The sequence below is a fragment of the Notamacropus eugenii genome, chromosome 2 (assembly GCF_028372415.1).
Source record: "Notamacropus eugenii isolate mMacEug1 chromosome 2, mMacEug1.pri_v2, whole genome shotgun sequence".
NCBI classification, from domain to species: Eukaryota; Metazoa; Chordata; class Mammalia; order Diprotodontia; family Macropodidae; genus Notamacropus; species Notamacropus eugenii.
Genome location: NC_092873.1, coordinates 123610085 through 123627527, shown reverse-complemented (window position 1 = coordinate 123627527; position 17443 = coordinate 123610085). Strand labels below are relative to the sequence as shown.

The 17443-nt window shown below is 34.4% G+C and overlaps 1 protein-coding gene across 1 annotated transcript in view; it reads left to right on the top strand.

Moving 5' to 3' along the window:
• The first annotated feature begins 2458 nt into the window (after positions 1-2458).
• Positions 2459-17443, top strand: part of BMP5 (bone morphogenetic protein 5) — a 170501-nt gene continuing 155516 nt past the window's right edge. Inside the window, exon 1 of the mRNA XM_072642502.1 lies at positions 2459-3677. Coding sequence (XP_072498603.1) covers positions 3185-3677 — 493 coding nt within the window. The 5' untranslated portion in view covers positions 2459-3184. The remainder of the gene's footprint in view (positions 3678-17443) is intronic.

Below are 17443 nucleotides of genomic sequence, written 5' to 3'. Positions count from 1 at the left end.
CCAATTTCATTCTTCTCAAGCAGGTTTTACTTTAAGATAATTGAAAGGCAACTAGGGAATGGTATGAGACAGAGACACATCAGAAAATTTCCTTTTCCAAACTTTTACCTGGTCCTTGCCTTATCATCACTTTTCCTTTCATTCCAAATTAAAATTGCTACTGGGCATGCCCTAAGCTGAAAATAACTTCTGGTCTCATAATCTTGGGCTGATAAACCTTTTAATGATCCGATGCATTCTGTCTGTCAAAGTGCTTTCTCATTCTTGGAGAGAAACTCTATGTATAATTCAAATATGTTTGTGTGGGTATACCAGATAATTATTGGAATTGAACTTAGTAGCTGTTTTTATTCTTGTTCATTTAGATTTACAGATGTGCTCCTTCCCTTTACCGCCTACCTCTATTTTGTTTTTCTTTCCTTTCTTGAACGTATTGTCATCAGAGTTTAGGGGAAGTTGAGAAAGAAGGGAAAATTTTGACTTTTTCTTTAAAAAATTTAAAAAAAATTGTATTTCAAATGGAGAGACACCCTATATAGCTGGTTAAGCAATTAAATGAAATTACATTGGTTGAGATAATAAATCATCATTTAAAAAAAAGAAGCATTTATATTCTTCTCATGGATATTATGCACAACCCTGTACATAGGTTACAAATGTAGAAAGCCATAATGCTTTTGGGTTTTTTCTCTCCAGTTTTATTTTTTGCCCTGGAGATCCTCTGCTAAGGTTCAAGGGGCAAATTCATAATCTTGATAGTTTATTAAAAAATACAGTGGGAGAGAAACAGTCTGTTTTATCTGGGGTATGTTTTTATAAGTCTAAGAGAAAGACATCTTGCCTCAAAGTACTTGATTTGAAACTGTACTAGTGACCAAGAATTCTCATTATGGTTTGGACATTAAGTGAGTTATTTGAAGTATTTAAGTGGTTTTGTAGACCAGTCCTTAAGGGAATGGTATCCCTCTACTTAGTCCCAAACATTCTGCACCATGGATCTGTAGGATATTCCTATTTTTCAATGATATTCTATGAACTTTGAGAATCTGAGGTTGTTACTGTTATAGCACCTGACCTGAGTCTTAATAATAATAATAAAAATCAGTGGGGGAACTAACAGTGAGGTGAATAACAAGGTTTTAGTGAGAAGCATTTTGACAAAAAAAAATGTTTTTTGAATACTATTACTTTCATAAAGTATAATGCTGATGAACTATACCACTGAGGGAAACAAGATAGTTTGTAAAATATATTGTCCTCTACTTCTATGAAAAGTGAAGGAAAAATGTGACACTATCTGGCTAAGTTTAGAATCTGATTCAAACTATTCCAATGATATCAGAGTATCTTTGAAACATTGAGATCCCTGATCCCTATGATTTAAAGGTAGTAATAAAACTTAGGACTATGCAAAAAAAAATATTTGGCTAAGATTTCAAGGGTTAACGGTAAACTTGTACTATACTAATTTCTTCAGATCAGGTAATCTTAAATGCATTCATTTTTCCCAGTGGTTCCCAAAGTTTCCCATCAACCTTTAGAAAAAGTAAATTAGAATCTGTATAATTTCAGATAGAGTTCAGAAAGGTCATTTGCTTTTTGATAAATGGGTGGCTTAACAATTAAAGTATTCCACATAACAGAGTTAAAAGTAATCATTTTTAATTATCTATTCTCAAGTTTTATTACTTTAATTTTTTAAGATTATAAAACTACATATTATTTCAAATTGATTCCTATGTGTAGATCCATAATACATACACACACACACACACACACACACACACATATCATGTACAAAACAAAGAGAAAAGGAAAGGAAAAGAGAGGAAGGGAGGAAGGAAGAAAGAGGGGAGATTGTAGTTGAAGGGATAAATGGATCCTTTTATTAAGCAAAAATTAGTTTAAACTTTTTAAATGTAAGCTGTCATAACCCTCAAATTGTGTTTATCATTGTGTTGGGTGAAGCATGTTTCCGGTTGACGGATTTCAGTTTTATTTTACTTTAGAAGATACAATAGGTACAACTTAAGAAACAGCAAATATGCCCAAATTTTTAAAAATACTTTCATTTTGTATGTTTTCTCAGTGAATAAAGGTTTAGACTCTTAATTTAATGAAAACAAGAACAGCAGTCAGAAATAAGTTTAGTAATCTGATGATATCTCAGTTATTACTCAGGATTTCACATTGAAGTGTACTGAATTTGTGCCTTTAAAAGAAAGATCCAAAAGAATCCTGTGAAGAACAGCAGTCAGAACTTTTGTTCTAATATTTGAAAATATCCCTATTCTGGAACTTATCTACAGAAGGCAGCATAATGCTAAATTAGGTGTGTGGTTATAAAATGCTAAAAATGGAGATTTTTTTCTGGCAACCAAAGGGTTAAGGTCTTTTTGCTTTACCAGTTTCAAATTACAATGAGAAGCCTCTTCTTTCCCAGCAGGGTTGTGCTTACATTAGTCTTTAGATCTCTCTTGAAGAGGGCTGGTATATTTGTGCCTGCTGGAGGTGGAAATAACAGTAAGAAGGAGAAAGGAGTTGAATGGACTTTGGAGAAGGTTTGCAAGTAAACTAAGGAAAACACATTTACTTTACTAGTACAACCTTAAATCTCATTTTACACTAAGAGGACCCAAAAGATGTTAAAGTTATCACCAAGCTGCCGGAAAAATACACATGACAGCACCAAGGTGCAGATCAGGATAGATCTGTGATTCAGGACTTTGTCTTGGAAAGAACACAAAGGTTGTGAAGAATTTTAAAACAAGTGAAGATAACTCTGGGAACTGCAGTTTATCAGAAGATCAACTTTTCTTAATCCAAACACCAAAGAACTGATTGCCTTATATTTCTATAGGAATGCATAGGTCATTTGACCAAATCATATTAGCCGTCTTCTGCTACATAAATGCAGTACAAACTATAACAACTGTGGATAATTGGAAATCCGAGTTTCAGCTTTCTTAGGAATAACCGCAACTTGACATATTCCAAAATACTTAAAATAGAAAAGGAAAATCATTAAGGATGTTGTCTTTAGAAAAGTCACTGACATGAAGAATAGGTAAATTTGTTTTTCAGCTGCTGGGGAAGCATACCTCTTAGGAACACAGATTTTAAGAGAATAAGAATTAAGAACAACCACCAAAAAAAGAAACAGAATTTTTCCTTTTGGGGAAAAATGTATCTGACTGTACTTTTACTTAGGGGTATTATTGGTTTGCTATGGAGCTGCTGGGTTCTAGTGGGTTATGCAAAAGGAGGATTAGGAGATAATCATGTTCACTCCAGTTTTATTTATAGGAGGCTACGGAATCATGAAAGAAGGGAAATACAGAGGGAAATTCTTTCTATCTTGGGCTTACCTCACAGACCCAGACCATTTTCACCTGGAAAGCAAGCTTCTTCTGCTCCTCTTTTTATGCTGAATCTGTACAATGCCATGACAAATGAAGAAGATGCCGAGGAGGAGTTGGAATATTCAATAAGGGGATCCATGGGAAGAGAAACCAGAGGAGTAAGAAAGGGATACCCTGCATCTCCCAATGGATATTCTCAGAGAATACAATTATCTCGCACTCCACCTCTGACCACTCAAAGTCCTCCTTTGGCCAGCCTACATGATACCAACTTTCTGAATGATGCTGACATGGTCATGAGCTTTGTCAATTTAGGTACGTTATTTATTTGTTTGTTTGTTTATTGCTAATCTATGTTATTACAAAGTGGAAGTTTTACTAATGACGAAGTAGCTGCATGGTAGGTGGTCATGTTTATATAAAGTCATTTTCTATAACTCTCCTCTCCTGGCTTCTGTTTCCTTTCTTTCATTGATGTAATGTAAGTTCTTGCCTTAGGCAACAAAGCTCATGTTTTTGAAATATAAAAAGTTAAAATTGAACACTTATGGTTTGAGTAGATTTGAGTCTTTTCAGAACTTGTTAAACTCTCAACCATGCCTAAACATATGAACAAACAGATGCTATTGTGGAAAGCAGGAATCTATGAGAACAATTAAAGGGTTCATTGAAAAAGGAGCATTTGAGGGTGAGAGAAAGTGAGAAAACACTTGTTAATTTGGATTGCTATTTAAGATGCATCTTAAATTGTGCACACATTTTCTTTTTTTTAAAAAAAAATTCCCTTGCAGGGAAGATATTTGTAATAAAAATTATTATAGCTGAATTTGTTATCACCAAATAATATCATCAAACATTAACAATATTAAGGAATTCTGATATGACAGTTCTTTTAGGAAAGGGGGAGAGGCAGACCAATACTTCGTATCTGCAATAAGTTATTCAATACATATTATTGTTCTGAGAAAGGAAAGGAAAATATAGCTCATGTATTTAGTGACAATCATTGTCCATACAATCTTTTTCCTTTAAATCTTGAGATTAAGCTCTCCACCCCTTTACTAATGAAAACCTCTGTAATTAGTACCATTTTTGGCTAAGCTGTGATACACAGACACACATATTAATTCAAGGCTAATTAGTAAGTGTTAGTAAGGATGTTAAAATATTGCAAAGTGTTTAGAATTGATTTCAAATAATCAAAACCATTTTCTGCATTGTTAGTATCCATTGCAATTTTCCTAATAAGAACATTAGTATCATGATGTGTTTAACCACAATGATTTCATAGAGGCTATTTCACTTAAGTATCTCACTAAATTTTTCGATTTAATACATTGGTAGCAATGAAAATGATTACTTTCAGACCTATTTAGGGATCAGTAAATTGTGTGATGTTTTAATGTTCAAACTTAACATTCTATCTGTAAGTTTACAGGAAAAAAGAATTAAAATTTTACATTGGTTATCTTATTGGTTTTATAAAAATATGTCCAACTTACTTTTAGTTTAAAGTGAACTTGGCTCTTTGAACAAATTATCATTATTCTTTAAGATTCTAGTGCAATATAAAATTTCCCCAAAAGTCATGATCTTAAAGGCCAAAGAATATCTGTATGTTTTCATATTATGTGCTGCTCAGTGGGCTCTGCTCATTTGGTATCAGCCATCCTTGCAAGAAGGATAAGGTGTTCTCTAGGGTCATATGTTTTATGTTACCAAAGATTTAAAAATTGTGAAAACTTTAATAAGGAGAGTTTTCCAGTGGTTGAAATAATCAGATATCCTTGAAGTCTGCTCTCATGCATTATAATTACCAAGTTTCATTTGGTCCTTACAAGCCATTAGAATGTAGCTTAACCCTAAATTAGTTGGAATACTCTTCCTTGCTCCGAATTCTATGTAATTGTGGTTTCTGGAGCATTTTACTTTGCAGCTTTTGTAAGAACTATTCAAGAGGAATTCAGATTAGCTGGAACAGTTTTATCTTAACATTCTTTATTTAGACATAATTAACATATTCATATAACTAAATCATGGAGAGAAAGAAACAGTTTTATATGATTTAATATCTGATAGAGAGGGGCAAACTAAATTACTAAGAGTAGAAAAAATATTATCTTAGTATATTACCTAAGTTAATCTTAACAATATATTTTCAAATCAGAGGAAGTTGCTGACTGGATCTTTAAAGACAAAGCAAAATTAATTCATATTTTAAAATCATCCAGCACCATCATTTTATTTTTGTGAGCCATTTGAAAGCTTTCTCTGAAGACATAAAAAGACCACTCATCAACCAAAAAATACAGTTTCATTCAGCAATTCCTAGTACCTCCTTGTTATCATTGGAGGACAGTTCCATTTGGAATTAATGTTTTGGTGTACAGGGAATGCTCCGTTATAATTGTTTGGATTACATTAGTAGGGTAATTCAATATGTATGTTCTGGGATATATTTGGTCATGTTATTCTGGAGGAGGAATATTAGATGTGAGCTTCAGACAGGAATATTGTTTGCATCATGCCTTGCAATGTGAAATAGAAAAGTGAGCTATCCTAGGGAACAAACCACAAATTTCCCGACTTTATTGAATCATCCTAAATGAAACCTCTCACTTGAAATATGCAGGCTAATTAATTCTGACTGTAAGGTGAGTTTTTGCTAGTTGGACAAGGGAAAGTTAAATTATAACTATACCATTCTCAAAGCTATTTTGCATATTCAAATGTCTGAGCTATATGATCAAAGCCTATTTATTCAAAAGACGAATTTGATGGTACAACTTTTCCCAGAAAACAATACAAAGCAAAGGAAAAGTGTACTAGAGCTCTCAGCATCATATTATTATGGATAATGTTCACCTATTTTGGCATGTTTAAAAAGTTGGCATCGTTAAGCATTTTTGTAAATACTACTTGGAGCTTTGCCTAGGTTCCTTCCACCTTTCCATGTCCCACCAGTAGCTGATTTTCCAGTGTCCTAAATGACATCTCATAAGCAGAGAAATAATTGTAAATGAATCAAATAAACAGTCCAAAGGTAATTTGGCCTGGAGTGGTTACCCGGATATAGATAATTATTAGGAAACCAGTTACATGTCCAGTAAAAAAAATATGAGAAGGTTCCTTATACAGCTTCCTGCTTTGATCATTGAGGAGACTGATGGCATTTTCTATCAAGGGACCTGTTTTCTGCTGTTATTTTGAAACCCAACTAAAACATATTTTTCTAAGCTGATATCTTACTGACAAAGGACAACTGGGTCACATTCAAAATATGTATGAGCATTTCTTGAAAATGGTTTTAGGGGAAGTTACTTTTGATTACTATTATTGGGGAAATGCCCTTGAATTTAAATAACAGCAAAAATTTTCAAGTGAATTGATAGGATGATGGTTTCCATTTTTATATTACATATTTTTAAATGAAGTCAGCAGCTCTAACATTTAATGGCAATACTTTAATAGTAAAAGTTGCTTATCTTATTAGACTTCTGCTTGTGACTTGTTCATTTTGAAAAAGTGTTACATATGCAACCCCTGAAAGCTTCTGTTCTATGTCTTCATCCCTTTTAATTAAGATACAATTATCACTGCATTCTAAGCCTTCATCAACTATTTTCTCAATGAAACTGAATATCTGGGAAAATGTTAACTGCATTATAGGTACTGGTATTAGCAACAGCATGGTGAGGGGAATATATGATTTTTTAACCATCTATTTTCCAAATGTAAAGACTTCAGATTTACTCCTCTAAAAATATGAGTTCAAGATTATTATGTCAATTTTAGAAACTTAAGGTACATTATTTTCAATTTTTATATACTTTTTATACATGGACTCACTTAAAAATAATCCCAGTCAGTCTAAGTCATTGCAATCTATATTTTATTTGATCCTTTGGTTACAGTACCATTACAGTGACATAAACATAAAGACTTAAAAAGATTAATTTCAATAAAATAGAAATAAAAATGTAATTTTAATTCTTTCTTGTCAAGTCCTCTTATGTTGAAAAGAATTTAGATTCAGTTTTATCTGGTGGACTTTGCATGGCATTCTAAGCAATAATTAATAAATACCATTGACTGATACATTTATATTTATGTACCTAGAAGGGTATTCATTGTGGGGGTACAGAACTCATAATATTCTTTTACAGAACTGTCTTGTAAAATTATTAAAGACAACAATGTTTTTATAACTTTACAAGTCAATTTAATATTTAAAGTCATTTTATATTACTCACACTTGCAAGGACATCAAACTTCTAGTTAACTGAAGTTTTTTTTGGGGGGGGGAGCAGGGTCAGAAATGATTTTCCTTGTTGACAGCTTAGAAAAGCACTATGGCTATCTGCTATAACACATTGTTTTCAGCTTATTAAAATATACACTGGAGAATTTTTAACTAGGTAAAGTGAAATGTAACATATCCAGATAGTTCTATGTGGAATCATACAATCACTCTGTCAATATAAACACATTCATAAAAATTTAGAGGTTTTCTTTGGGCAAGATGACTTGTTTCTAAAGAAGGTTTACTTCAATCAAGCATTCTCTCATGACAACTACTATTTAGACGTGATTAATAATAACAACATTAATAAGGTTCTTTTGTATGGATGGAAAAGTAGCAGTGGTTAGGTTGCATCTGTGATTTGTCTTTTCCTTTCTAAACTATTACATTCAGAAGTCTGAGCAAAGTTTTCCTTTGAAGTTCTCTAGTCATTAGCTAATTCGCCGTAATTAATATTATCACTGTTAGTAATAATTGAATTCCAATGAATCCCAAGTTCTAACTGATTCTTAAACATAGCTCTTTGTTAAGGTTTTATCTGTGTATGTGCCATGCGAGGAATATACCATGATAGGTTCAAATTTGAAAATGTTTCTGTCACCTACATCAGCTTCTTCCTTTCATTTTCCTTCTATTTACCCCCACCCCCACTCCTATCTTTTTTATTTTTAAATATCCTTCATTTCTGCAATATCTATTTAGCCTCTGGTCTTATGGGTATTTTTAATCTCTCCCTTTCCTTTTGGGGGGAATTTTTGGAATCATTGTTTCTTCATCCCAAAAGGATTAGATTAACAGAAAATTAATTAGTTGTAGTTTCATCCTTTACACACTGTGTTCTGCTTTCTCTGAACCTGAGAGCAAAGAGTTTATGAAGTGCCAATTTCATCCTCCCCAACAAGAAGAATGCTTCCCCAGGGCTCTGGAGTAATTTGGGCTATTGAAATCCTCTATAATGAATTCTCACACCAAATTACCTAACTGCATCTTCCACCACACACCCCCTACCCCAGATCTTCTCTCCTCTTTAATTTGCATCATCATTTTCTAGTCTTATCTTGACCAATTGAACTTTTAAGTCATTGTAAGGCTTCCATGACTTCTAATGCTATGATTTGGGGAAAGGGATGGATTTTTGAATGGGAGACATGGAGAGAAATGGGAAAAAAGATCAAGAAAACACAAAAGTGAAGCAATGAAAAGAAATTCAAGAACATTGGGAATGGGACATGGGAATGGGACAATTCTTGGCAGCAAAAAGGGAAAGAGAAAAAATATAGAATATGTTACAGGAGACTAAGGGAAACAAAGAAAAAATCAGACAAAAAGCTAAAGAATAAAACATACAGTGGTATAGGAATGAACAAAAATGAGACAAAAAGAAAAAAAATGAATGAGGAGAGGCCTCAAATCCTGTTTTTTGAGTTGTGCAGGTGGAGGATGAATTGGAATTCCTCAGTCTACCTCACACTGACAAGACAGCTAATTCTACATCCCCAAACCAAATCATGTTCAGGGACAAACTCTTTCATCTTTGCAAACTAAAATACCTTAAAGGAAGAAAAAAAGTTTAAAAATCCCTCCATACATATACAAGGAGCACACAGACGGGCTACTAACATTTACAGTCATAAATAATGTAGTAGCTTAGCTTTTAAAAACCACAGGTTAAAGGATGAGGCCTGCCATGACGCACAGAGAGGGGCTGAGATCAGAGGAGCAACTAGAAGGGTTGGGGAGAAACAATGAATCCCCTTGTTCTAAGCAATATTTATGAGTGCTTCTTTGCACCTTAAGTTCATATTTTATTGGCTAGGCCATGGGGTTTCCCCATTTGCTCATCTCTTAAAATAACACCCTTGGCTAAGATTTCCTATAAAACATACAAGTAATACAGCAGGCAGAACTCACCGATCTTGACAACCAACTCATTTATTTAGGGAAAGAAGGAATCCGTTATGATTTGGGTGTCAGATTTTGACATTTGAGATCCAGCTCACACACACAAAAATGTGTCAGTAAAATGAAAAGAGTAATAAGGGTATTCACCTGCCTTTTGAAGAGAGATGGAGGGAATCTAGAGAACCGAGATCACTAGAATTGGCAAATTGTCTAAGGTTAAGCAGCAGTCTAGAAAGATAGAAAGTAAACCGAGCAAGACCTCAGATCTCCATATCAGCCAAAGGACATAAAGGTTTACCTGTAAAATGAGAAAACAAGTTGTACTCTAGGACCAAAAAGTCTTAGTGTATTTTGAAGGTTTTTGCCACACATTGTATAACTCAAATTGGAGGCTTCTTAATTAATTGAGAAAATAAATAAAAAGATGGATAGATAGATGGATGGATAAATAAATGATAGATTTTTAAATATCTTAATTTGTGAAAGATTAAATACCTATGAAAAATACAGAATATTCATCTTTCTCAGTTTTTAATATAATGAACATTTTGTTAAGTATAGTGACACTGTTCCAAAGTGGTGATTCTTAATGGAACATTGATACATATATTTGTAATGTGCCACCTATATTTGATGAACAAATGTGCACAACCCAATGACAAACTGATTAAAGTCATCATGAGAGTATCATTTCAATAATTATATTATATTTAATTAATTTCTCTACATAACACATGCTTCCCCAATCAAGTTACCATTGCCTTTGATCATAGAATCATTTACAGAAAGCTACAAATGATTTCAGAAGCCATCTAGTTCAACTTACTTTTAGCAGAAATTTAGACCCAGAGAGGTTACCTGACTAAAGTTACATGGGTAGTAATTTGCAGAGTTAGAATTTGAACTCAATCCTCTGATTTTAAATCTAGCATTCTTTTTACTTTGCCATTAAAAAAAATAAATTTGGTAAGACAACCTGCAGCCCCAATGTCCTATGCCATGGTTAAAGAAAGGAAGATTTTGAAATTTCTGACTAGGTTCTCCTCAGGCACTGACATTGTCCTAATTGCATAATGATGTGAAAATGTTTTGTCCAACACCCCAAAGGGGTAAAGTGAAGTGGAAGAAAAATTCATATTGCCAACACTATGAAATGGATCTGGAAATGTAGCCCATGAAACTATTCCACTAATATGTATATCTTAGAAAGATGTTATTGATGGAGAATCAGGTTAACATTGGAACTGAAGAGTTGGCAGAGGTGAGAGTAGATAACATTTTTATAACATTTAGTGATGTCAATGATTTTGAATTTATATCCATTCCATTTCAATATCAATATTCTTTCTTTAATTCCATTAAAGTATTTCTTTAAGGAATTTTTGAGTGTGGGTACCCCCATCATTAGCATAGGTTGCAACAATACTTTCTCATCCCATGTGATTCTTTTTTCATATTATTTCATTCAATCCTCCGTAGATAAGTCACAAAAGGGAAAGAAAACTGATTCTATAGTCGGAGGACCTGAGCTCAAACCTTGCCTATGAAGCAAAATAGCACAATCTCTGCATCAAAGGATATGAACATTGACTTATTTGCAAAATTCCAAATTGTTTCCTGAAACAGCCTTATTGTGTTATAGTTCCACAAATAATGCCTCATGTATCTATCTTTCTATAACCTATTTATCATTGATTATTCCCATCTTCTTCATCTTTGCCAGTTTCCTGGGTGTGATGTGAAACCTCAGGGTAGTTTTGATAAATGTTTGTATTATAATTAGTGATTGGTCACATTTTCAATATGGATAATAGCTTATAGTTTTTTTCTTTTGTTCATATCCTCTGACCTCTTATCTGTTTGAGAATGACAAAAAATAAGGTACTATCAATGAGAGAAAGAGGGAGAGAGAGTGACAAAGAGAGAAACAAAGAGAGAGAGAGAGAGAGAGAGAGAGAGAGAGAGAGAGAGAGAGAGAGAGAGAGAGAGAGAGAAGAGAGAGAGAGAGAGAGAGAGAGAGAGAGAGAGAGAGAGAGAGAGAGAGAGAGAGAGAGAGAGAGAAACATGTGCTTTGTGAAGGAGATAGAGAAGGTGTAGCCATAGAATTGAGACCAAAGCGAGAAAGTATAATGTCATGGAAGACAAAGGAGGAAAGAGCTTTTTTTGAGGGGGTAATCAACAGCTTGGAATATTGCTAAGAGATTAAGGAGAATAAAGACTAAGAATAAAGATTAAGTAGAAAAAATGAGAATGACTTATGTTATATGTTTCTGTTAGTTGTCTTTATGCCTTGGGTACGAGACCCATTCCTGAGAATTCTGATAATTTTATTCCGCTAGTCAACCACTAATCTTCTTATTCTAGATGCATTAATTTTGTTTGTGGGAAAAACTTCGGTTACTTACAAACAAGATTATCTCTTTTAATTTCTGTAAATGCCTCTATACCTTGCTTAGTTGAGAATTCATGCTTTACCCATAATTGTGAAAGATATATGATTTATTTCCTAATTGTTAAGATGTGAGATCTAATAAATATTAAATATGCAATTCAATATTTAATACATATTAAACATACTTATTTGATATTTAACAATTTACTTAATTTAAATTTATTAGTCATTATTAATCAATTTATTATTTATTTAATTACCTAAATTGGTTGTTTATTGTTGAATTTGTTATAACATGTCAATGAAAAGCTAATTTCTACCAGACTACTAGGAAAACACTTTTCTGTCCCGAAAGTGCTATAGACAACATTTGATTAAATATAAACTGTAATTGTTGTGCCATATCCATAATATTGTGTTCAGTGTAAACATTATATTTTAGAGGAGTCACTGTCACCGATGCCTGGCATGTTCTGTCTCCTCCTCTCTACCTCCTAGCTTCATTGACTTCTTTTTAGACCCAACTCAAATCCAGCCTTCTAGTAGGTCCCACCTGCTGCTATTGACTTCTTGAGATTACCTTCCATTTACACTCTAAATATCTTGTGTACCTCGTTACATGAATGTTGTCTTTCCAATTAGTAGTTAAGTTCCTTGTAAACAGGAAGTACTTTTGTCTTTCTTTATATCCCCGAGACTAAGTCCATTTCCTGTATATAATAAATGTCTAATGCATGGTTGTTGACCAACAGACTGACCTTGTCAAACTAGAAAGCACCCATAGAAGGGTGGTCAGGTTGGTAAGTGGTCTGGAAACTAAGAATAATCAAAAAGGAAAGAGGAAAATTTCACCTCTAAAATAGCCTCTTTAGATGTAAAATGAGAGTTGTCTTCAAATATTTGAAGACCCATTTTGTGTATTGTATTTGAATTGTTCTATTTGGTTCTAAAGGGCGTAACTAGGAGGCGAGGGCAAAAGTTGTAGAAAGAGTGATTTCACTCAAACCTGTTTTGTAAGAATTGCAGCCGGATTGCATCATAAAATAGTGAGTTCACCATCTTTGGAGGTTTTCAAGTCAGTGGATGGATGGCTATTTGTTGGGGATGTAGAAGCAGTTTTGTAATAGTTATATCTTAGCTTGATCAGTTTCTGAGATCCTTTCCAACTCAAATTTTATGATTCTGTGAGCCTGTTGCATCCTCTGGGATATGCTTCTGGAAATTACTTTTCAAGTGATCTAAGGTCAAATTCCTAGGGTTATACGATTGCTACCACTTAATCCTGAATGTTTCTTGCATGCTTTCTTCCTTTGGGGCCAAAATCATACTATACAGTTGAAAAATACTTGGCCTATGTAGATGTGCCCATACACTAAGGAGCCTCTTTGGAACAAAGAGACATTTAAAAGAGTCATTTAATACTCCTTCCATCAACAGTATTTTTGAACATGCTCAGTTTTTACAAATTTGATTCATGAGTACAATCTGTAGATTTAAATTGCTGAGCTGGCAGATGGAAATTCATTTGGCTCAAATGCTCATAAAGTCGTTGAGTTTTATTGTATTGTGTATGTGTTTGTATTTTGTTAATTTGTAGTTGTTCTCTTGCCATGTTGAATTAGTGTTCATAGGAATTTACATCTGCTTGGGATCACATAATCTTAAGTGGCCTTGACCTTTCCAGGCTGCTTGTTTAGGTTCATTTTTAGCCAATGACCATTTGATCCTCTTTTAATTGTCTTTAATAGTTTCCTGTTGTATTGTTTTAAAATGATATGAGAATTTATGAACCTGATCCGAGAAGAAATATAGCATACTTTAGGGCACCTTAATTCTAAACTAGGGTATTGAGGTGGTGCAGTGGAGAGAGTGCTAGGCCTGGAATCAGGAAGACTCCTTCTTGAGTTCAAATCTGGCTTCAGACACTTACTAGCTGGGTGACTCTGGGCAAGTCATTTGCCTTAGTTTCCTCAATTGTAAAATGAGCTAGAAAAGGAAAAGGTAAACCATTTAGGTTTCTTTGCCAAGAATACTGTAAATGGGATCACAAAGAGTCAGACACAACTGAAAAATGACTGAACAACAACAAGAATTCCAAACTATACTATGTGATAGAGGCAACTAGATGGCACAGTAGCTAGAATAGAGGACCTGGAGGCAAGAAAGCTTGAGCATAAAGCTGACATCAGACACTAGCTCAGTAAACCTGGGAAAATCATTTAATTTCTATCTTCTTTTTCCTCATCTATATGATGATGATGGTGACAGCACCTACCTGCCAGGGCTGTTGGGAAGATAAAATTAGATGATGAGTGTAAAGTGCTTTGCAAACCATATAAATTGTACTTACTATTGTTTCTCATGGGAGCCACACTATCTCCTGGGTCTCTCTTTGTGCTTGCTGACCCCCATGCTTAGAATGTAGCTCTTTACCAATTGCTCTTAGATTCCCAAGTTTCAATTGCCATCTTCTATGTAAAGCCTTAATTATATTACATTTGCTCCCATTAATTGAATCTTTATAGAGCCTGTGTGTCATTCAAGCCTGATGAGGATTTTTTCCAACCTCAGTTGTCATCCAGTACTTTATATTGTCCAACTTTATGTCATCTCCAGTTTTGATAAGTAGTTGAAATAGAATATAAACTAGAATATGAGCTCCTTGGAAGCTCATTTCTGTGTCCTCAGCACCTAGAAAAGTTTCTGGTTCTTGATAGCAGGTTCTTGATAAATGCTTACTGATTGATTGGTCTATGCCCTCATCAAATAATTATATAAATATTGGATATATCACAGCCCATGACAAATTCCTAGACTGTTCCACTAGAGACTTTCTTTTAGATTTTTTTTTTATTAATTACTTACTATTTGTGGCTTAAGTCATTAAACTGGATCAAATGACATGGTCCACCCTCTCTCCTTTGTCTATATTATGCAGTCATAGGAAAAATAAATGACTTCCTTAAAGTCATATAGGTAACTTGGAGAAGACCTAGAAACCAAACCCAGATCCTAGCACTGTGAGTCATCTTTATGCTTCTGTGCAAAGTTTCTCTGAAGACAACCTGTTTATATTTTGCTGGCTTTGTTTGTCTCAATCAATGTTTTGATAAAGGAGACATGAACTCAAAATAAATTGTGAAGAATTAATTTTATGCTGACCTTGTCACATGCTTTTTTGTCATAGTCCTTTCTTATAGTTGTGATCTTTGTTCGAGATCTTGTGCCTGACTAAGTGGAACAAGCTCACAAAACTTAACTTGGGGAAGTCAAGGGGGCCATTGCTCTACTGGAGTCTTCTTTAAGGGGCAGGAATCTGGATAAGGAAAAGATTAAACAAAATGGGAAGCACCTCAGAGAACTTTCAGATGGCTGAATCCCCTTCTCTTCCTCTCCCAAAATCCTCATTTTGCAACAGCAGCAGAATTATATAGCACGGATTTCATGATCTAAGGATTAGTGACAACCCCATTAATTGCTCCCGAATAGCTTCAGGATATCAGTTAGTTAAAAACACAACTTAATCTAAAGAATGTAGGATCTTTCTGATGAAAGTAGACCTATTCACATTTCCATTGCCCAGCTGCCCTATTATGCTAAGACAATTTAATTGGTGGCAATAGACAGTGTTTGGATAGAAAGGCCTCATTTCTTGCAAGTCTTTGGTTTTGAGACATCCTTGAGGGAGAAGGGCATCTGTTTCCACTGTCTTTTCAATATCTACAGGAAGGGAAAGATTATTGGTCTTTTGTTATATTGATCATAGAGGAGAGAAGGAACAGTTTCCTACTGGGAAAACAGATGGAGTTGGAGGTCTAGAATCACAGAATATTAGAGCTAGAAAAAAAACTTTAAAAGATCATTATTTCTGCTTCAAACTACATCCCCTCCCCCAAATTTTACAGATGAGGTACCTGAGATCCAAAGAAGTGATGTAATTTATCGAATGTCAGACAACTGCAGCATGAGAGTTGGAAACTGAACCTCAGTTTTCTGACTTACAGGATGATGCTCTTTGTACAAGATCAAAAAACTCTAGGTCAGGGTTCTAGCTCCCACTGTTAAAATTCAAAATAACATGGTCCTCAGATTCCCAGCTGGAAGGGTGTGGCTCTGGGAAAGAGGGTTATGAGACTAAGACGCATTTTATCCATCAGAACTAGGCAACAAATTTCATTATCATATATCTTATGTAAGCATAGTTGGTTTTAAATTACAAAGTAGTAATCCAAATTTTTTTTAAAAACCTAACTTTTCTGAAAAAGGAAGCAGATGAAAGGAAAGGGGAAGAAAACCAGGACCAAATAAAACACAAAGGAATCCACATTAAAAAGCAGGAAAAATACTGTGTGACAGAGTTTTCCAGTGTTCTTTAAACATTGGGAGAGAATGAACTTCCTGAAGGGGAAAACCCCTGCCCTTTATCAACACTTGGCTGCCTTTAGAAGTGACCTGCTGCCAGAAGAAATGGGGAGGCCCTTTCTCGTCCCTCCCCCTTCCCCACCTAGGGAATAAGAAAACTGAAAGAGCTAACTCACTCTTGAGAAGTCAACAGTAGCAACTAAAGTGTGTCACTTAAGTGGGTGGGGATGGGGACCCCAAAGAATTTTACTGTATCTACTTCACACTCTGCACTATGAATCTCCAGATTCCAGAGGCTAAGTGCAGATTTAACTTCTCCTGTTATGTTTTTGTGGTTTGCAAAAACATGAGTTAAAGACAATATTCTTTAAGAGTGGAATTGTCCTGTCCTTCTAGAGTATGAACCAAACTTCACTTCCCTAAAAGTATGTAAAGAAGGAACACATTTTTAAGTTAATAAGATTGAGGTCAGCTTTCTCTTTGATTTTAAGCACAAGACAACATTTGTCTACACCACTGTCTTCATTAATCTAGTGCCTTTTGGCAGACCAGTGGGTAAAATCACATGTTAATATGTAGCTCCAAGGCATTCCTCATACAATTTTCTAATTTGCTGAATGGGTCTACGTCTTTGACTCATTTATCTTCATCAGGTAAAATATTTCATCATACATTAAATAACTAGACGAAATTTCTAAAAATAATGGCAGACTTAAATATTGAATGCTGTTATCAGTCTTGTTAGAGGCAGTGTGATATAGTAGATAAGCTAGTCTTGGGAGTCAGGAAAAACTGGTTTAAATCCTACCTCCAACACGCTAACAATCTGATCCTGGACTGATCATTTAATTTTTCTGTGCTTTAGATAAATATCTGTGAACTGCAGAGAAGGAGCCAATATTCATTGGCACAGGAAATTTCCCTACCTGGCATTTCCCTGTTTCACTAAAGTCACAGGTCCTATTCCTCTACTTAGTTCTTTATCAGTCTCATTCTTTGATGATCATCTCTCCCAGCCTAAAATAACACAGGAAATTATATTATTATAGATCAATTCTTGGAGGTGTGTCCATATATTTAAGATAAACATTATTTAACACCATGAAGCATAATGGGATAATG